The 20,575-nt window shown below is 56.9% G+C and overlaps 1 protein-coding gene across 7 annotated transcripts in view; it reads left to right on the top strand.

Moving 5' to 3' along the window:
- Positions 1–14,871, top strand: part of COL11A2 (collagen type XI alpha 2 chain) — a 29,821-nt gene extending 14,950 nt beyond the window's left edge. For 6 of the 7 annotated variants that reach the window (XR_006605175.1, XR_006605176.1, XR_006605173.1 and 3 more), the window contains 25 exons: positions 138–182; positions 323–376; positions 621–665; positions 901–954; positions 1,080–1,124; positions 1,338–1,391; positions 1,723–1,830; positions 2,811–2,864; positions 3,175–3,228; positions 3,326–3,370; positions 3,455–3,508; positions 3,635–3,679; positions 3,820–3,873; positions 3,966–4,019; positions 4,231–4,284; positions 4,642–4,749; positions 4,898–4,987; positions 5,138–5,191; positions 5,415–5,522; positions 5,662–5,769; positions 5,912–5,966; positions 6,069–6,122; positions 6,339–6,446; positions 6,631–6,684; positions 6,921–6,972. Coding sequence is in view for 1 of the 7 variants with exons in the window: in XM_045074680.1 (XP_044930615.1) it covers positions 138–182; positions 323–376; positions 621–665; positions 901–954; positions 1,080–1,124; positions 1,338–1,391; positions 1,723–1,830; positions 2,811–2,864; positions 3,175–3,228; positions 3,326–3,370; positions 3,455–3,508; positions 3,635–3,679; positions 3,820–3,873; positions 3,966–4,019; positions 4,231–4,284; positions 4,642–4,749; positions 4,898–4,987; positions 5,138–5,191; positions 5,415–5,522; positions 5,662–5,769; positions 5,912–5,962; positions 6,066–6,122; positions 6,339–6,446; positions 6,631–6,684; positions 6,921–6,974; positions 7,171–7,224; positions 7,385–7,438; positions 7,778–7,885; positions 8,298–8,351; positions 8,540–8,593; positions 8,715–8,768; positions 9,357–9,410; positions 9,675–9,782; positions 9,896–9,949; positions 10,107–10,160; positions 10,431–10,538; positions 10,691–10,744; positions 11,049–11,084; positions 11,279–11,332; positions 11,454–11,718; positions 12,294–12,406; positions 12,749–12,955; positions 13,721–13,861 (3,237 nt within the window). In the remaining 6 variants the exon portion in view is untranslated. Of the gene's footprint in view, positions 1–137; positions 183–322; positions 377–620; positions 666–900; positions 955–1,079; positions 1,125–1,337; positions 1,392–1,722; positions 1,831–2,810; positions 2,865–3,174; positions 3,229–3,325; positions 3,371–3,454; positions 3,509–3,634; positions 3,680–3,819; positions 3,874–3,965; positions 4,020–4,230; positions 4,285–4,641; positions 4,750–4,897; positions 4,988–5,137; positions 5,192–5,414; positions 5,523–5,661; positions 5,770–5,911; positions 5,967–6,065; positions 6,123–6,338; positions 6,447–6,630; positions 6,685–6,920; positions 6,975–7,170; positions 7,225–7,384; positions 7,439–7,777; positions 7,886–8,297; positions 8,352–8,539; positions 8,594–8,714; positions 8,769–9,356; positions 9,411–9,674; positions 9,783–9,895; positions 9,950–10,106; positions 10,161–10,430; positions 10,539–10,690; positions 10,745–11,048; positions 11,085–11,278; positions 11,333–11,453; positions 11,719–12,293; positions 12,407–12,748; positions 12,956–13,720 lie in introns of those variants that run through there. The other variant, XM_045074680.1, reaches the window with a different exon arrangement.
- Positions 14,872–20,575: the final 5,704 nt, after the last annotated feature.

The following is a 20,575-nucleotide window of genomic DNA, read 5'->3' as shown; positions in this document are numbered from 1 at the left end:
GACCCTGGATGGAAATTAAGGGTCTCAAACTCCAGTGCTCATACTCCGAATGGGGATGCTGGCTACAGGAGAGAGCAGCCTCCTCTGTGGGGCCCTCTGACTTCTCTCTCTCTCTCTCTCTCTCTCTCTCTGCGTAGGGTCTCCCCGGGCCCCAGGGTGCCATTGGGCCTCATGGAGAGAAGGTAAGTGACTAAGTGATTGGGTGACAGCGGATGGGCTGGAGAGGTTGGTTGTAGGGAGAGCCTTCACTGTGTGGCTAGGACTTCAGCCACTGTCTGATCTGATCCCTCTCGTGACCCTCTACCTCCTCCTCTCCCTGCAGGGTCCTCGAGGGAAACCAGGGCTCCCTGGCATGCCTGGCTCCGACGGGCCTCCGGTGAGTGGGTCCGCACCTCTTAATCCAAATTCCATTTGACCCTCCATCCCAGTGAATGACCTCCAAGTGCATTTGGTAACTATCCACATGGTGTGTCCCTCACTGGGAGGTCACTGGTGGTGCCTGCCCCTGGTCAGTTGGCTTCATTAGGGTCACAAGGGGAAGTGGGGTTAAAGAGGGGAAGGGAGGGGGGCAGGGAAGGTGACAGTGGCCAGTGGTCACATTCTCCTTCCCCTGCCCCCAGGGTCACCCTGGAAAGGAAGGTCCTCCTGGAACCAAAGGAAACCAGGTGAGATCTTCCATACCTGCTTTCACCCAGAGGGAGTTTCCACCCAGACTCTGGGGCCCCAAAGTCCTTGGGTTTTCCCTGTCTTACCATTCATGTGGCTCTGAAATATTCTTGGTCCCATGCTCTGTATCCCTATCCAGACTCCATTGTTGTCTGTACTGTTTCTTCCATGCCCTGAGGCCTCCACAGTCACACACCAAGAGCCCTTTTTAGATACCTTTCTTTCTTCTTCCAGGGCCCATCTGGACCTCAGGGTCCCCTAGGATACCCAGGACCTCGAGGTGTCAAGGTAATGGACAACCAGGGTGGGAGATAAAGGACTGTGGTCAGGGGAGCCAGCTGGGGTCTCAGGAGCTCGATCCTTCCACTCCAGCCTCCGTCCCTGATCTGTCTCTGTCTGCCTTCTAATTCCAGGGTGTGGATGGAATTCGTGGTCTGAAGGGTCATAAGGGTGAAAAGGTGAGAGAGGCGCCCCCAGCCTCCCGGCACCTCCACCCTGCCCCGCACCAGCCCTTCTGCCCAGCTCTTGCCCCGCTTTTCTCCCTCCAGCCTGCGCTGTGCTGCTCTCCAGCTCCGAAATCCACCCTTCCGCCATGTTTTCCGAAATGCTCCATTTGACCTCCTGACCCCCTATCCTCTCTGGTGACCTCCTCTCACCCCCATCTTTCTCAGGGCGAGGACGGCTTTCCCGGGTTCAAAGGGGACATGGGCGTGAAAGGTGACAGGGTGAGTAGAAACCCACACATTGGCCCCCCAACCCGAAGTCCTGATGTTCCTCCATGTTGGAGCCCCCAATCACCAGCCTATTTCCTGAAACCCCAGATTCCCCATCACCAGTGCTCTTCTCCCTTGGAGCCCGACCCTGGCAGGATGGCAACCTGCACAGTCTGCTTCCCACCAGCCTGATAGTCGCAGTGTTCTCCCTGTCCCTGTGGGGCTCCCTGTCCTGCAGTAGTCTCTGGGACCCTACTCAGCCTCACCGGGGCCCACCTCTCCTTTTGAGGCCCAGCCCACACCACCAGTCCCTGACACTTACCTCTTTGACTGTCTTACCCAGGGAGAGGTTGGAGTTCCTGGTTCTAGGGGAGAAGATGGTCCCGAGGGGCCGAAGGGACGCACTGGACCCACTGGAGACCCTGGCCCCCCTGGGCTCATGGGCGAAAAGGTGACAGGGGACGTGGAGGGGATGAGGGCCGAACACTGGGATCAGGATGGGCTTGGCGGTACCCACAGCTGGAGTCAATGAGTCATTTGAAGACCACGATATGTTCATTATGCTCCTCTCTGTAGAAGGCACCCCCTGGTCACTGACAGTTGGAGTGAGGCGGGGATACATAAGAAGTCAAGGAAAAGTCCCTGTTGGGAGAATTTACATGGCATAGAGGAAGGGACAAGGCATGAGGCTGGCATAAGGAATGTAGGTACAAGGCAGAAGGAAAATGTGTCCAGACTTAGAGCAGCAGGAATTACAAGAAGGGAGAGTCAAACAGTCAGAGGAGGTGACTTACAGAGCTAATCTCCATGCCCTCACCAAAGGCCAGCCCTGCGCCTGCTTCTCCTAAGCCCCGGGCTACAGAGAGCGTTCATTGCAACAAGTAAAGATGCTTGTTCGTACCACAGCCGGTCATGGGCATGGCCTGCATTTGAACCTAGGCAGGCCTGCCAGCTCCTAACCTCTGCTTCACTGCTGGCTGAGCGTGGCAGGCCCTGAAGCACCAGGAGGAAGGGGGTGCATGTCAGGAGGGCTTGGGGTGGTGCAGACACGGGTCGGGGGGCAGAGGCCATCCTGAATGTGGTGTGTGAACCTGCAAGGGGACTGGTCTCAGTGGTGCAGGGAGTGTGTGCTGGGAAGGAGAGCTGAGGTTCGGGGGGTAGGCAGGAGTAGGTCATGGAACTCCATGGAGCCGTGGGTTTAAAGGCGCAGAGGAGGCAGGATCCCAGCCCCAGAGCTGGGGAAAATCCACTTTCAGGAAGGATGGGGGACAAAAGCCAAGCAGCCTTCTGAGCAGGAGAGGAGGGGCTGGGGCCTGGAGTTTTGCTGGGGAGGCTTGCTGGGTGGGGGCTGGCTCCTGTCTCTGGGGCTTGGGGTCTCCAGGGATGGTGTGGTGTCTGATTCCTTCCCAACTGCTCCCTGTCTCTCCACAGGGCAAGCTGGGTGTTCCTGGTCTGCCTGGCTACCCTGGACGCCAGGGTCCCAAGGTGATATTATACCCCATTTGTGCCCCTTCTCTTCTTCCCTTCTCTGACCACTGATTCTAGGAAGCTTAGACTGATAATGGTGGGGGACCCTAGAGTGAACTTAGCTCAACACCATTCTACAGATGAGGAAACAGAGGGCCAGGCAGCCGCAGGGGGATGCTGGTGGAGTGTCCAAGGCCACCTAGTTCTTGGAAGAGCCCAGGCCTCCCACCCTGCTGCCTCCATTACCTCTCCTGACCCCCACCCACTGGCTCTTCTAGGGCCTCTGTTTTCATGACATCTCAATTTTTTCCTTCTCCATCCTCACCAGGGGTCCCTGGGATTTCCTGGTTTTCCTGGTGCCAGTGGAGAGAAGGGAGCCCGGGTAAGCTGGGGGAACGGAAGGGGTGCAGAGGGCAGGGCTGCCCTATGAGTGGGATCGCGCCTCTGGTGATGTGTTCTTTTCGCTTCCTTCCCACCAGGGCCTTTCAGGGAAGTCAGGGCCTCGGGGAGAGCGGGGCCCCACGGTGAGTGCGGGGGGCAGATATGTGGCTCAAGATCCCAAGAGGTGCATTTGGGTTTTTCTGACAGCTCCCCTCCCTGCTCTCTAGGGTCCACGGGGTCAGCGGGGACCCCGAGGTGCCACGGGGAAGTCTGGCGCTAAGGTTAGTGGTCTTGGCAGGACTCCATCCACCATCTGCCCTTTAACCCGGCTCCTGGTTGACTCCTCTGACCTCCAGCAGAGCTAGAAGGCAGCGCCTCTTCCCCTCTGACTCTCTTACCCCCTACAGGGAACATCAGGTGGTGATGGCCCCCATGGCCCCCCCGGAGAAAGGGTGAGTATGGCTTGAGTCTCTTGTTCTCCAGTGCTCCCCAGGGAGCCTGAGTGGAACCCTTGCCCTCTCTCCCTGGGTAGGGGGCCGGGGAATATGCACCCCCTGCCCATTCTCCTCATTCAACCTTGCTCTGTCTTTAGGGTCTCCCTGGACCTCAAGGCCCCAATGGATTTCCTGGCCCCAAAGGACCTCCGGTAAGTTGACCTCTGACCCACTTGGGTTCTGTGAATCCTTTTCCATCCTCCTTCCCAGCCCAGTGTTCACCTGATGCCTGAACCCTTTCTAGGGTCCCCCTGGGAAGGACGGGCTGCCGGGACACCCAGGCCAGAGAGGGGAAGTGGTAAGTAATGCCCCTGGCTCCCCCAGACCTTCCAGGACTATCTGGTAGGCCCACCATGGAGATTCTTCTGGCAAAGGGGTTGTCCTGGTGCTGCTCAGACCTGTGGCCAAGGACTCCGTCGTGACTCTGCCCTTCCTCCAGGAACCTGGGGTCCGTCCCACAGTGTCTGTGCTTAACATGCCTTGACTGCTCTCTCCTCTTCCTCTCTCAGGGTTTCCAAGGGAAGACTGGCCCCCCTGGCCCTCCAGGGGTGGTGGGACCTCAGGTATGGCTGCCCCCTGAGGAGAGTGGAGCCCAGACCATGAAGTTAGTTTGTCCGATCCTCTTCTCCCTTTTCCCGATCACATGCCCCAGCTCCTTTGGAGCAGGATCCCGACTGGCCAGTTCTCATCTCGTGTCCCAAAGGGGCAGCTCCCCAGTGGGGACGCGGGGTGGTGCAGTTACCCCAGACTGGGGAACTACACTCCAGCGCAGTGGCCTAGGAGAGCCCCAGGAATTCCCCATAGCTTTGGGGTGGGGATAAAGGGCATCCAGAGGGGTCATTTTAGGATGGCAGAGTGGCCTCTTTGGGCAGGGAGTGGGGCAGAGGATCAGAGGATCAGTCTTTCTGTCTCTTTCTTAGGGAGCAGCAGGAGAAACTGGGCCCATGGGGGAGAGAGGTCACCCGGGCCCCCCAGGCCCCCCGGGAGAGCAGGGACTGACTGGAACAGCTGGAAAAGAAGGAACAAAGGTCAGTAAAGGGTCGGGCAGAGGGGAACTTGGGAGACCAGGGTTGGGGTGCTAAATGGAACAGATAGTTGGGATTTGAGAAAAGCCAGAGATCTCTCTGTCCAATCCGGGAGCATGGCTGTGGCTCATGACCTTTCATTTCATCTTAGGGTGACCCTGGTCCCCCAGGGGCTCCAGGGAAGGATGGACCTGCGGGTCTGAGGGGCTTCCCAGGAGAGAGAGGCCTCCCCGGCACTGCTGTGAGTGAGAGCTCAGTCCCCCAACAAGTCACCTGGCATCCTGGAGTCGCTCAGTGTCACCCCCACACCCATTTCTCCAAGTCTGCCTCCCCCCACATCCTTCCCTGCCTTCCCGACGCACATCTGTGACTCCCAATCTCTGGTTCACAGGGTGGATCCGGCTTGAAGGGAAATGAAGGTCCAGCAGGTCCCCCTGGCCCTGCAGTGAGTGTGGGGGACATGAGGGGCGGGAGGGAGGAACCAGGAAAGAGTGGGTGAGGATGGATGAAGAGGGGCATCTGGATCTAGGCAGGGCTGTGGGACTAGGCAGAGGGAGTCTAGGATCTGCCATTGGGTATTCAATTTGGGGCTATTCTCCTGGGAACCATGTTCAGGGCTCCTCTGGTGTGGGTGGGGTGTGGGGGTCTGACTCCATTTCCTGTCTCAGGGTTCCCCTGGGGAGCGAGGTGCAGCAGGATCGGGGGGACCCATTGGCCCCCCAGGGCGCCCAGGCCCACAGGGTCCCCCTGGAGCCGCAGGAGAGAAAGGTGTCCCGGTGAGTGTGGGGTCCCTGGGGAGAGACACTGGGGAGGGGTCTGCGAGTTGTGAGCTGCTGGGCTACAGAGAGTTCCTTGTGAGGGTGTTGGGGGGGGGGATCGTCTCCGGCTCATGACTCCTTTCTTCTTTTCTTCCAGGGTGAGAAGGGCCCCATTGGTCCAACTGGTCGAGACGGGGTGCAGGGTCCTGTGGGGCTTCCTGGTCCTGCGGGACCCCCCGGTGTGGCAGGAGAGGATGGAGACAAGGTGTGGGAACCTACAGACCCTGGGCCCAATCTTCCCCGATGAGACTGCTGATCTGCGCATGCCTCCCATCCCCATCCCTGTCTTCCCCTCCTTGCCCCACCTGGGTCTTTTCTCTAATACCTCATCTGCCTTGTCCCCATAGGGTGAGGTGGGAGACCCCGGACAGAAGGGCACTAAAGGGAACAAGGGTGAACCATGTAAGTGACTGTGACTTTTGACTTCTGATCTCTGGCCTTTAGCCTCGTTTCCACCTGGTCTCTCCCTGTCTTGGTGTCTCTGACTCTCCTTTTTCCCCCCAGGGCCCTCCTGGACCCCCTGGACCCCTTGGTCCTGTGGGGCAGCCTGGAGCCGCGGTGAGTGACTGATGCCCCATCTGCTCCCCCCCCTCCCCCCCCCTCCAGGGGCGCTGGCAACTTCTAGTCTGCCCTCCGTTCCCCTGCACCCTTGGAGTTGAGCGTGGGAGTAAGGGCTCTGGACCTGATGCCCAGCTTGGTGTGGAGTTTGTGAAGAGAGAACTCCCACACCATGACCATCTCTGTGTCCTTGTCCCTGCCCTCCCTCCACCTCAGGGAGCCGATGGGGAGCCCGGAGCTCGGGGACCCCAGGGACACTTTGGAGCCAAAGGTGATGAAGGAACGAGAGGATTCAATGGGCCCCCGGGACCCATTGGCCTACAGGTGAGTTGGGGGAAGTAGAGGCAGGGGCTGAGAGGTGGGGTCAGGATGGGTCTGCTGACCAGCCCCTGCTGCTGAGGACTGGGGGACATGTGGGATCGGAGGGAGGGCACTGGAGGCTAAGTGTACCTGGAGCTGTTCTCTGGTGGGTCGGTCATCCTGGTCTGGGCTGTGTACCCCCGCACAGGGTTTGCCAGGCCCCTCGGGTGAGAAGGGAGAAACAGGAGATGTGGGCCCTATGGTAAGAGTGACCCCACTGACCCCCTGGCCCCAACCCCACCTGCTAGTCTCTCCCCCCCCATCCAGCACTCCCAGCCTCCCTGCTCCCTGCATGCTGCTTCCTGGTGGGGCTGCCCCCCTCCCCTGAGACCTGCACCCCTACCCTGAGATGTCAACCCCACCCAACCCTCTGGCATTCCTGGTGTGCCTTTCTCTTCCTTTCTCTTCCCTTCCCCATCTCTGCTCTGTTTTCCCCAGGGACCACCCGGCCCCCCAGGACCTCGAGGCCCAGCTGGACCCAATGGAGCTGATGTGAGTCCTCTCAGATCCCTGCGGCCAGTCTTGCCTCCCTTTCCCCAGACTATAAACTCTAGTCTCATCTCAGCTGCCATGAGAAGTCGCTGGCCCTGGAAGGCCTCCTGCTGTCTCACCGCTGTGACCTTGGGGTGCTCATTCAGGGTCTACCCCCTCCCTTAAGCAATGACTCCTACTTCTGCTCCTCTTCCAGGGTCCGCAAGGTCCCCCGGGAGGTGTTGGAAACCTAGGTCCCCCTGGAGAGAAGGTAACTGGGAAGGGAGTAAATGAAGGGGCTTGTCTTGGGGTGGGGTATGAGGGTTGGACTTCTGCCAGCTTTGGTTGGGGTTGGGGCAAAAGAGAATGAAGTATGGGGAATATCGAGATTTGGGGGTGAAAGGAGGTTTTTGAACCCAATCTCCTTGCAGGGGGAGCCGGGAGAGTCAGGCTCTCCAGGGGTCCAGGGTGAGCCTGGTGTCAAGGTGAGTGAGATCTCTGAGCCCTTGCTCCCTAATCCCCAACACCCTCCTCAACCCCAGCCCCTGTTACTGTGACCTCCTGGAGCTGGAGCTCCTCTACAGCCCAGGAGCCTGTGCTCCTAACGCTCTGTGAGGCTGGACCCCTGGGTCTGAGTGAGCCCCATGCTCGCTCTTCAGAGGGAAGGAGGGACCCGAGTACGCCCTATGGGCTTGACTTTCCGTGAGCGTCCTGCTGTCACTGAGGGGGTAGAGGGGAGGCTGAAGGTGTCTTGGAAGCAGGGGCTGCATCCTTGATCTTCGAGACCCCTTTGGGACCATCCATACCCTCTACTCATCCTTCAGGGCCCACGCGGGGAGCGTGGGGAGAAAGGAGAGTCGGGGCAACCGGGAGAGGCAGGACCACCAGGGCCTAAAGGCCCCACCGGTGATGATGGCCCCAAAGGGAACCCTGTGAGTTTAGGGGAGGGGCTGGGAGGAGGGCTTTGTGAATGAGAGACCTGGGTATAGGGGTGTCTGTGAGTGGGAGGGTCTTGGAGTAGGAGGAACCCAGGAATGGGGGGATACTTGGGTGGAAGGCTCTGGAATGAGGTCTCCTGGCAGGGATGTATGAAATCCATGGCAGGGTGTGAAATCCAGAGAAAGAAAGTCAGAGATGCCTTCTAATTAACTCCCTGAAAGCATCAAAAAGCATGCAGCACATGAGGTGGGGAAAAGAGAGTGCCAGGGACCATCTCCCCAGGGTGTGCCGTTGGGCATCGGGGGCACCAGCTGGAGAGGGAGAGTGTGGCATGTGCTCTGAGCATCTGTGCTGGCTCTGGGTAGGGTTAGGGGGTGGTGACTTTGATCCTGTTCTCTGCATTAGGGTCCTGTTGGTTTTCCTGGTGATCCTGGTCCTCCTGGAGAAGGTGGCCCTCGGGTGAGTCTGCTCGTGGGAGGGGAAGGGAGACAGAGGATGGGCTCCTGTGTGGGCCTTTGTGCGGCTGACTGGCTTGAGTGTGGGAAGCTGGGGGTAAGGCAGGGCAGGCAGAGGGATGGGAAAATTGGCAGTTTTGGAGGTGACGCCAGCTAGGTTGGGCAATCCCTGACCTTGCTGCATCCCTGCAGGGCCAGGATGGTGCGAAGGGTGACCGAGGAGAGGATGGAGAGCCAGGACAGCCTGTGAGTGACCAGTGACCCATCCCTCCACTACAGAGCCCAAGCCTTCAGGCCCATTACCCCCCTTTAAGCCCCACTCCATTGGCTGGAGGCTAAACACTCATCCACTCCTGTCCCTCCCTAGGGATCCCCTGGTCCCACTGGGGAGAATGGACCTCCTGGACCACTTGGAAAGCGGGTAAGTGAGGTGGACATCCGGGACCTTGAGGAGCAGTCCTTGGCTGGGTGGATAGGAGATGGGGGCAGTGGAGATGGGATGGGCAGGGAGGTGCCTGGAGGTAGGGTGCATGTGTGTGGACATTTGTATTTGTAAGCATGCCATGTGTAAGGGAGCATGTCTGTTCTGGGCTTTGCTATTTATGTTCTTGCGGGGGTGTGGGAGATGGTACTCATCAACTGGTCAGAATGGACCTGGAGGAAGGGGCTAGCTTTCCTGGAGGGTCCCTGCTGAGCCACGGATTAACCCTCTAGTTGCTGGGATAGAAGGTGTATGGATAGTAGACTGTGTGCAGGCAGGTGGCTCTTCCCTGAATATACAGAACTCCTCGTTATTTTAACAACTGGTACAGCTCTACCAGCTTGTTTGGGAATCAGCTTCTGCAACTCTGTTGGTGCATGCACGTGTGTGTGCGCGCGTGCGCACGTTCACACGTGCAGGCAAGCACACACATGCACAGGCTCATGGCGCCCGGAGCCAGGAGGACAGGCCGGGGAAGCAGCTGAGCCTGGTGACTCACTGACTTTTCCTTCCTGTCTCTACCTGCAGGGTCCTGCCGGCACCCCTGGTCCTGAGGGGCGGCAAGGAGAGAAGGGAGCCAAGGTGAGGGAGAGGCCATCCTGGGTGCTGGAATATTCCCCCTATTTTCTGGCACCTCTGGCTCCTCAGATTCCTCTCTCCAGATGTCTACCCCATATTGAGCCTCTTCTCTCTAGGGGGGTTCCCTGTACTTATTCCTGTTCCTGCTTTGGGGCTCCTGGGGTTTGGCCCCTCCTCTCTGTCTCATCCTTTCCACATTGGACCCCCTACCTCCACCCTTACCCCTTTCCTCTGTCCTTTAAGACTCATTCCTTGTATATGTTTCAGGGGGATCCCGGTGCTGTGGGGGCCCCGGGGAAGACAGGCCCTGTGGGTCCCGCAGGCCCAGCAGGGAAACCTGGTCCTGATGGTCTAAGGGGACTCCCAGGCTCAGTGGTGAGTCATGGAGTGGAGCAGCTTGGCTGAGGGCAGGAGGGGTCAGGGGCCTTTGGAAGGGTGCCCATGTGGGGACAGTTCTCCTGATCTCTGTGGTCCCCTTGAATCTGCAGGGTCAGCAAGGCCGTCCTGGGGCCACAGGCCAGGCAGGACCTCCAGGTCCTCTGGTGAGTGACTCTGGATTGGGTGGGGTGGGTGGGGCGAGGCTGGTGGTGCTCTTGGGCAGTGGGCATCCAGCTAAAGCCCTGGAGGAGGTGGGACATGGCTCTGGGGAGAGCTTGGTCCCACTTTTCCATGCACAGAGTGATTTCTGTCTCCCCACAGGGACCGCCGGGACTTCCTGGCCTGCGAGGTGATATTGGAGCCAAGGGCGAGAAGGTGAGTGCAGACCTGCGGCTGGGTATCTCCCCTTACCCTCAGCCCGGAGGACTGTGGGGGCCCCGAGTGTCTACCACTGTGTTTCAGGGCTCCGACACTGAGTCTCTGGGGTCCTTGCTCAGTGAGGGCTGTTCACAGGCCCTGCTCTGTCCTCAGTCCCCTGCCCGAGTCTCTCCTGTCATTTGGGCTCTGACCCCTGTGGACTCCTCCTTCTGCATGCGTGTTTCTTCCTTTCTGCCTCCCCCGACCGGCCACCTGTCCTTTCTCCAGGGTCACCCAGGTCTCATCGGGCTGATTGGGCCCCCTGGGGAACAGGGAGAGAAGGGTGATCGGGGACTTCCTGGCCCTCAGGGCTCTGCTGGACAAAAGGGAGAGACGGTGAGGACATGGTCCTGGAAGGTCTGGGAGGATGAGCGTGGGGATTCGTGGTGGGGGTGGGGAGGGTGGAGGTGGAGACTCAGCTGGGGGTTGGGGGGGTCAGGAGGGGTGTGGAGGGGGACCCAGTTGAACCATGTCCTTTTCCTTCCTAGGGTATCCCCGGAGCATCTGGCCCTATTGGTCCTGGAGGGCCTCCCGGCCTCCCCGTGAGTACCCCATCTGTTCCTCACTAAATCCCCTAAACCCTACTGCTCTCCCTCCATAATCCCCCAATGGCATCCATGGCAACCACCAGCCAAGCAGAACAGGCCCCAGTGTCCTCCATATGTCCTTACACAGTGTCTCCTCCCCCATCCTTCCAGGGCCTCTGGAATGTCCCCGTGTTCCCTCAGGCCTGCCCCTCCTATAGTAAAGCCAGGGTCCTGTGGACTCATGACTTTGCCTCTCCATTCCTCCTTGTCCTACCCTGCCCCCATGGTGACCATCTCTTTCTTCTTCCTCATTTCCCAGGGACCTGCTGGCCCCAAAGGAGCCAAAGGAGCCACAGTGAGTGACCCCCAGCCAGCTCTGAGCTCTGCCCCCTTCCCCCAGCCAGACTTGACACTTTCTCTCCAGGGCAAACATGCTCCCTCCAGCAGAGCTGCTCATTCCCAGCCCAGAGACTGACTTGACCCTTCTGCGGCCTTGACTGCATGCATGAGCCCTTGATTCCTCCATGAGCTCATTTACTCCTTTGGCAGGGCCCAGCTGGACCCAAGGGAGAGAAGGGCGTCCAGGGTCCTCCAGGACACCCGGTGAGTTGCAAGTCAGGGCCTGCCTCTGTCTGCTCCGCCTCTGCCTCTCTTTCTCAGAGATTCTTGGCTTCTACCTCCTATCCATTTGTCTCTCACCTTTTCCATTCTTCCTTCCACACAGGGCCCCCCCGGTGAGGTGATCCAGCCCCTGCCCATCCAGATGCCCAAGAAGACTCGGCGCTCCGTGGACGGAAGCCGCCTGATGCAGGATGAGGCCATGCCGACTGGGGGGGCTCCAGGCAGTGCTGGGGGGCTGGAGGAGATCTTTGGCTCCCTCGACTCCTTGCGGGAGGAGATTGAGCAGATGAGGCGGCCGACAGGGACCCAGGACAGCCCCGCTCGTACATGCCAGGACCTGAAGCTCTGCCACCCGGAGCTGCCCGACGGTCAGTGCCAGCCTCAGGAGACGGCGTTACAACAGGATGAAAAGCAGAGTGGATGCAGGGACTTCTTGGGGGAAGGGGTGGGGTGGGGGTGAGGGTCAAGGGGCCTGGAATGGCAGCTCTTCACCAGCCAGGTGGGGAGTTTTTCAATATTTGACAACTGATCTGGTCCTCCCGGTGCAGACCGGCTCACGATCAGCCTGCTGCCTGCAAGAAGTGACAAACATACACACGTGTACACACGTGCTTGCATTTACACAGACGGGCACGCGTGCGAATCTACCACCACATATTGTACCGACGTGAGGTGTCAGTGCTCCTGCCCCCTCCATCGGGGGCCTGGGCATGCCACTGTGGGGAAGGGTACCACAGACGGGCAGGGGTGTAAGGTGGTGATGGGGCATGAAGTAGGGTGGGCAGCGTTGTGGGATTCCAGGGGACAGTGGGACCTGGAGACTGAGGGCATGGTGGGGAGGGTGGGAGTTTGGAGCAGCGGGGTGGGAGTGGGAAGGGGGGCAAGGAGTGTCTTGGGTCCCGCCTGTGGGGACCCTGACCCTTTCCTCTCCCTCACCCAACAGGAGAGTACTGGGTGGACCCCAACCAGGGCTGTGCTCGGGATGCCTTCCGGGTTTTCTGCAACTTTACAGCTGGAGGGGAAACATGTGTGATACCCAGAGATGATGTCACGCAAGTGAGGGCTGCCCTCCTTCCCTCCCCTGCCCCACTCACAGTCCCAGTGGCTTCTGGGTTTCTGTGACAGGCGCCCTGGCACTACAGAGCCTGGGCACCTTCTTTCCTTGGCTCTTCCCTTCTTACCACCATCCCACTGCCTTTTCCCTCGACAACCCTAGACAAAGCTTGCCTTCTGTTTACCCTCAGTCAGTCCCAGCCTCCTGCTCTGGCCCATTTCTCCCTCCGCTCTTTCTGCCCACCCATTCCCTGCCCGTGACCCCAGCCCTGGGGACCCCGCTTCTGTAGATGCTCTGCCAGCCCTGTTCCATCTACCCCTCACCACCAGCCTCTCTCCCGCCAGTTCTCTTACGTCGACTCAGAAGGCTCCCCAGTCGGTGTGGTGCAGCTCACCTTCCTGCGGCTGCTCAGTGTCTCAGCCCATCAGGATGTCTCCTACCCCTGTTCTGGGATGGCCCAAGGCGGTCCCCTGAAGCTCCGGGGGGCCAATGAGGATGAGCTGAGCCTGGAGACCAGCCCCTATGTCAAGGAATTCAGAGAAGGCTGTCAGGTGGGAAGCAGGAAGAGCTGGATCAGGGTGCATTCCCGAGTCAGGCTGCAGGAAGACTCTTTGGGCGGAGGCACCCAGGAAGAGCAGGAGGCTCTAGCTTCTTGGTGTCAGATATACCTGAGGAGGTGCTGATGGCAAGGAGGGTGGGAAGGATGGAAGATGGGCTTCACCTCTGTGCGCACATCAACATCACCCAGAGTGAGTCACGCAGGCTGGTGCATACATTCACACAGGCTGTCGGATGAAGGCACGCAGGGGTCCAAATCACCCCCGCCCCGTGAAGGCACAGGAGCACACAGATACCCACAGAATGTGCATACACCCCTGGCGCTGCCTGGACAGGGTCACACATGCACACACGGGGAATCGTGTCTGATGTTATCACGCAGTTACACTGCAGACACGTGTTTACACACCCCGTGGAGTCACGCTGACTCACACAACCACCCCAGGGGGATAGTCTCAAAGACAAACACACAGACTGGCTCGTGAGCATACGTGGATGTGTGCACCCATGCATGTGTGCACGTGTGCAGACATACACACACACATTGCCCTAGCTTTCCCAACCCCAACCCTGGAAGACATTTGAGGAAGAAAATCTATCAAGTCTGACCACGTGACAAGGATTGGGAGGAACAGCATCTTAGGGCCCTCAGAGGAGAGGCGAGCCTGGTGCCAAGCCTGGGGGATCTTGGGGTGTGTGTGTGTGCACGCGCCCCTCCACCATGCTCACTGCTCCCTCTCTCCTGTCTTCCCCTCAAGACACAGCAAGGCCGGACGGTGCTGGAGGTGCGGACGCCCGTGCTGGAGCAGCTACCAGTGCTGGATGCCTCCTTCTCAGACCTGGGGGCCCCCCCTCGGCGGGGAGGGGTGCTGTTGGGGCCTGTCTGTTTCATGGGCTAGGACCTGCTCAGTCTAACCCCATGCACCGAAACCAGGCCCACCTGGAATCCCACAGCGTTAGCTCTGTGCCGCCTCCCAAGAGGGCTCCTCACCATCTAGGGGGCTTTGGGCCAGGGGACGGAGAGCCCCCAATCAGGGGCAGACCAGGGGAGGGGTAAATCGTGAGCTGGGCGCCCCGGGGGGGGGGGCATCTGGGGTTCTTGGCCCTTCCACCTGGAGCCCGTGACCTGTTAGACAGCTGGGACCCTTATTTAAAACTCACCTCCCAACCACCCCCAAACAAGCAGAAGAGAAGAGAAAGGACACTGTGTATTTTGTATTTAAAAGTAATTATATTAATTATTTAAAGAATGGAGAACAAAAGAACAAAAAAAGATAAAGAGAGAAACGCCAACAAAAATTAGCGGACTCTGGAGACAGGGCTCTCCAAGGGTGAGCCCCAGCCCCCTCCTCCTTGCCTCAGGGCTTTCCTCAGTGACTGTGGGGGGACATTTTCAGGCCAAACCCCACCTCCCTCACAGCCCGCCTGTAGAACCCACTGTGAATGTTGGAATATATGGTCTCCTTTGCCTCAGGGTCTGATTCTCTTTGCCCAGGGTGGGGCTTCCCCTGCTCCACCTTCCAGGTGTTGGGCTCCCTGACCCACACACCATCTGTCTCTCACTTGGTCTGGGGCTTGCAGGAACTGCCTGCAACTTGGGGAGCAGGCCACATCCCCTCGGGGGTGGGGGGAAACGGAAGGGTGAGGGGTGAGAGCAGGGCCTGTATTCAGCACTGTTGAAATATGGAAATTCGTCCTTATCAGCTCGTCAATCCCATGGCTGTGAGCCCCCCAGTATCCCACTGCCTTCCTGGCCACCCTGGTCCCACCCCTGAGTGCCCCCTCACCTTCACTGATCCCTATGGAAGGGTTAATGTGTGGCGTCTGGATGGAAGGGACTCCCAGGACCTTGTCTAGCCCTACGACCAGTGTCCTTTCTAACTGATGGTTAAATAATGTGATCTCCTTCCGGGGTGCGTGTGTTGGTGCTTGTTATTTCAACCCTCTCCCCAGACCCTGACCTGTACCTCTCTTTGCTGGCTGAGGCTTTCCCAGAAATGGAAGGGTTCATCCCTTTCCCCAGAGGGCCTGTCCTTTCGTGGTGTCAAGGCCCAGAAAGAGTTCATGAAACCTGGCTGACAAGTCCAGACTCACAAGCTGATCTCCCAGTGACGTTGTGTGGGGAGACAGGGTTCCGTGTGACATGGGTGCTGGATCGTTTTTGGGTGAGGGTGTGCTTGTCTTCCTTGTGTCCAGATCAAACACGACCTTTCCGCACCCCCATTTCCCATCTTTAGGGACCTCAGGGGTGGAAGGGGGCCTCACAAGGTCTAGTCTCAACTCTTTGCAAATGAGGAAACTGAGGCTCACGTCCGAGACAATGTTTCCTGCCGCCACCACCCCTCCCCCCGGCTGTGGGTGTGGTCGAAGGCCGCTTGCACCTGCCAGTATTACCGCTATCCCGATCCAGGCTTCTCTTTGTGTCAAGTGCACAGTCCTCGTCCCATCGCGTGCTTTGCCGCCCCCACTTCTTCCCTAGCGGCCCCTCTCAAGGCTTACTCAGGAGCTCTGTGCCCTCTGGGTCTGGGTAGGGCCCTTCTGTTCAGGGCAGCAGCTCAGCCAGGCGTCCCTAGCTAACCTCCCCACCTCTCTTGAGGCTTCCCATCCTCATACAGCATTTCCTGGCTCCCTCCAGTCCTGGCAGTAGAATAAAATTTAACTCCACGCCTCCTTCTAATCGGGACACCCCTTCTTCGCTGGACGCGTGGCTGCGGGTGTCCGAGTGCGAGAGGATCAGTGCGCGCGTGCGGGCAGCCGCAACCCCCGCAACCAGGCGGGCCGGGGAGGGACCCCGAGGACCGGGAGGCAGCGTCCCGCCCCTCCCCGCTGGATCCCCGACGGCACAGCTTTGATCATCACCCCCCCTGCCCCGCCCCCGAGGACAGAATTCCGGTCTCTGAAAGCCTAGAGTGGTGGAGCTAGCTCATGGTTGATCGAAGGAAGCTTTCTTATGGGATCTAGAAGCCCAGCCTGGCATCGATGGTGGGCAGGAAAACCATTTGCAGGTGAAAACAAACTCCCATCCCTCCAAAAAACAAACCCTCCTCCGCGCGCATCTCTCCGCCTCTGCTGCCCCCTGGTGCAGGCGCCAAGACCTCGGCCCGCCAAAGGGCAAGCGGAATAAGGCATCCTTAACATGCTGCTCCTTCCTTCGTCACCCCCTGAACCCCCACTCTCCTAACCCAAGAAAAGGCCGAATGGAGGCCGAACCCCCCTGATCTCGTCTTTTCGGGGCCAGGCAGTGGATGGGGTTTTGGGATCACTCACGCCCTCCATCTTCATCTTCAAGTCCCGAAGGCTTCGGGCAGCCTCCTCCCCTTCCTCCTGGGCCTCAGCTCAAGGGAAGATCCGACCTAAATAGATCCTTGCCCACACCTACTCCCAGCCAAGCTGGGCCAGAGCTGAGGCTTCTCCGGGCCCTCTCTGCAATTGGAGCCAAACCCACAGATGTTGCCTCCAGGGCACAAAGGGGAGTGTCCCCAAAGGTCACTTTTGGTCAGATGCTCTGAGCTCAGAGGGATTTTCTCCATGGAAACAATGCCATACATTCACTCAAATAACATTTATACGCCGCAGTTGGGTCCCAGGCCAATCCACAAAAGCCTACTTAGCTAGAATGCCAACAAACCCCAGACAACAGTTTCACAAGCAATGCTGTGCCAAGTTGCCTCAGAGAATGCCAGAAGCACAGCCCTCTCCTTGTAGCAGGATTTCTGCCTCCTGTGGGGCAAGTGAGGGCCTGGCTCTGAGGAAAGGTGGGAGGATTTGAAGGGCAGGACTCCAGAGGTGAGGGGGTAGTTTTGGGATGGTGTTGGTGTTTGGGATGGTAGTTTTGGGATGGTGTTGGGAGGGGGTAGGTTTGGGATGGTGTTGGATGGGTAGCGCAGGGGCCCGGATATCCAAACATGTGGGTGCTGGCAGTGGCTCCAGTGGCTGTGGGCAGTGCGAGTTTCTGGATGGGGTGGGGAGCAGATAAAGAGGAGAGGGGCAGAGACTTTGGGGAGCTACTTTGGGTTTGATTGGGTTAGAATATAAACTCTTGCAGGAAGGGCTGGGTTCTGAAACTCTTGACTGCCTCTCAAAGAAGTTGAACTTGAACCCAATAAGGAAGAGGGAGTCACTGATGATGTTTGGAAAGATAAGTTATAATGACAGATGTATGCATTAGCAAGGCCCCTCCCAGATTGGATGAGGTTGTGAAGGGCCTGACCACAGACCCACAGCCAAACAGCCACATAGGGGTAGTGAGATCTAGCGTGAATACCGTGGGGATGGGTGCTCTAGCCCTTCACATTCTTGAGGATGCATTTTAGCCTTGTGCTGAGATTTTTTTGCATCCTAACTTATCTTGAAAAAACGCCTTGTAAAGTTTGGACCACTTGAATCACTGTACCTGGGAGCACTACATATCCCAGAAGGCCTCCTGCTCCTTGGCTGTGTTGCATGCTGGGATTTGTAGTTTCTGAACAGATCAGGATCGCCAGCGGGAGGAGCGGGGGTAGGGCTGAGAAACGGACAGGGAAGGACATGTGTCAAGGTAAGGCTAGTTGCCTCAGAAAGAAGTGCCTGTGCAGTAGGGGGTGATAACCCAGTTTTGTGGGCATGTAGCCCCTATTCCTGCAAGTTTGTTAGGGCCATATCCTAACAGGTCGTGGTAATATTTCCCAGCTCAAGCCTGCGCAAGTGAGCAGAAATCTCTGGGGGTGCTTGCAATTGGCTTCCTTTTATTTTTTTCTTATTTTTCTCACCGTCAGAGTAGTTTCATGGGAACCAGCACTACCGGCTGACTGTCAACTCAATTGGGAAGACTTGTCCCACTGGTCCCTGAATGAAGACCAGGGACATCTATAAGGACACCTCCTTTAGGGCTCAAACCGCCAAGATGGTAGAATAAACCTCAGTGAGAGCCAGCCCACCACATTACCTTCCCTCAGGTAACAGGGGCGTGGCAATCCATTTGCTCTGGCTTCTCTTTCTAGCAGTAAAAGTCTTTTTTTGTTTGTGTTTAAGACTTTTATTTATCTATTTGACAGAGAGAGACACAGCGAGAGAGGGAACGCAAGCAGGGGGAGTGGGAGAGGGAGAAGCAGTTTTCCCGCAGAGCAGGGAGTCCAATGCGGTCCCAGGACCCTGGAATCATGACCTGAGCTGAAGACAGACGCTTAACAACTGAGCCACCTAGGCATCCCTAGAAACATCTTTTTAAAATACTTTATTTATTTGAGAGAGAGAGAGTGCAAGAGAGCTCGAGAGAGATAATGAGCGCAAGCGGGAGGGAAGGGGCAGAGGGAGAAGGAGAAGCAGACTCCCTGTGAGCTGGGAGCCCTATGCAGCACTCCATCCCGGGACCCTGGGATCACGACCTGAGCTGAAGACAGACACCCAACTGGCTGAGCCACACCGGCGCCCCTCTATTAGTAACATTTTACTTCCAGGTGGAAGGCCTTTTGAATAGGAACAAGGTTTTGTAAAGCATAACAGGTAAAAGCGACATTGGATACTATGGCCGCTGGTGTGAAGGTCATGTACCAGGTCCTGCCACTTCACCTCTACAGGGCTGGGACTCCACTCTCCAGCCAAAGTATGTGGGTCACAGTGACATATTCCTATGTTACTTCACGTCTCCCCTTGGTCTGGGCCGTATTGGTGGGTCACACAGTGGGCCAGTTCTTCTCACTAACTCAAGTACACCTACACTACTAGTGCTCGTAGAGATTTCTTCTAACTCTGCAACTTTTTGTTTTTTTTTTTTTTTAGATTTTATTTATTTATTTGACAGACAGAGATCACAAGTAGGCAGAGAGGCAGGCAGAGAGAGAAAGAGGAGGAAGCAGGCTTCCTGCTGAGCAGAGAGCCCGATGTAGAGCCCGATGTGGGGCTCGATTCCAGGAGCCTGGGATCATGACCTGAGCCTAAGGCAGAGGCTTTAATCCACTGAGCCACCCAAGGACCCCTTCACTTGTATTTTTAATAACTTAATATTTTCTCTATTTCTTTCAGAATTGAAAATCTATAGAAATACACAAGTAAAAACTAAAAACTAAGAAACGTGTTTCAGAGATATTTGTGTTAGAGAGAAGATGGGAAATAGCACTCCTTGATTGGAGCCCTGGTGGCAGAGGGAGTCAGATAGAGAGGTTGGCTGTGGCTGCTGGTCTAGGCAGGGTAGTGTTGAGCAGACTTAGTGCGAGGGATGTCGTCACTGATTGATGCTAGCTGGCAGATCTCTCTGCCCTCCTACCAGGCCTTCTCCTGTGTTTAACTTGCCAGTGGTGTTTGGATGGGGCTATTTCTTTACTATGAGCATCAGTTTTCTCATCTGCACAATGGGAGAGCGCTTTCTCTATCAAGGAATAATCGCCCCATTAGTGTCAACCTTTGCACTGGAAAGAGATGGGAGGGGAACTGGCCATGCTGGTGAGGTTAAACATCCTTGCCTAAATGACTGGTGTCACACTGGGGTTTGGGGCACACTGCTTCCCTTTACACTTCTGATCTTAGGGTTATCAAGTCCCTGTACTTCTAAAGTCTTGTCTTGTCTTTTCTTTTCTCTTTTCTTCTTTCTTTAATTTTTTTTTAAATTTATTTATTTATTTTTGTGTGTGAGAGAGAGAGGTAGCATGAGTAGGGGAGGGGATAGGGAGAGAGGGGCAGAGGGAAAAGCAGATTTCCTATTGAGCAGGGAGCCTGACGTGGGACTCAATCCCAGGACCCTGGGATCACAACCTGAGCTGAAGGCAGACACTTAACTGACTGAGCCACCAACGTGCCCTTCTATTTCTTCTCCTCCTTCTCCTCCTCCTCCTCCTCCTCCTCCTCCTTCTCCTTCTCCTTCTTCTTCTTCTTCTTTTTAAAATTTCAAATAGATTCCACAATCAACGTCTGAGGTCAAGAGTCACATGCTCTATGTACTGAGCCAACCAGGCGCCCCTAAAATTTCTTTATGTTACAAACATAAAATGTGATTCAGAACAGCTTAAGCCCCAAAGAAAATTTATGATAAAAATGTCAGGGTACTCAGGATTTGAGGGAGCGTTGACTTCATAGGGAAGAGAAAAAGGCAGGTTCTGAGACCCCAGGGGTTCATACACTTTGTCCTTGAATGTGGCCACAAACACCGCTCCATCAATCCACTCTCAACCTCTGTGTCTCTGGGCTCTGTGGTTTAGGTTCCTGGAGCCCTAGCCCTGGTGAGCTTTCTCCCTGAGAACCAGCTTTTTATGGCTGGTGGCCCAGTGTGACAACAGATAATTTATATGAAGCCCTAGGACAGTGTAAGGGAGGTGTTGGGGACACTCTTCCCACATAAGGTGGGATAGCTGAGAAGACACCCCAAGAGGTGCTTGCTATCTTTCCCTCTCTGCAGACCCTTTTCTGTAAATTTGACCAGCAGGATCCAACCAGCCTATTAATGACCATATTGGCACTCCCTGACTCACCCTCTCCCCAAGGGCCAACCCAAAGTCACGTTCAGCGGTTGTAGCCACAATGTCATGAGCTCTCTAATTCCAGAGTCCAGGATCTCCGCTGTTTGCATTTTGCTGCTTTCTCTTCAGCACATAAACATCCATGACCATGATACCCAGGGCTGCATTATGACATCTGTGGGCCCT

Source organism: Mustela putorius, unplaced genomic scaffold (assembly GCF_011764305.1).
Source record: "Mustela putorius furo isolate JIRA1106 unplaced genomic scaffold, ASM1176430v1.1 tig00000135_pilon_pilon_pilon, whole genome shotgun sequence".
Lineage (NCBI taxonomy): Eukaryota > Metazoa > Chordata > Mammalia > Carnivora > Mustelidae > Mustela > Mustela putorius.
The sequence above is the reverse complement of the archived record's forward strand: the minus strand, read 5'-3'. Positions and strand labels throughout refer to the sequence as shown.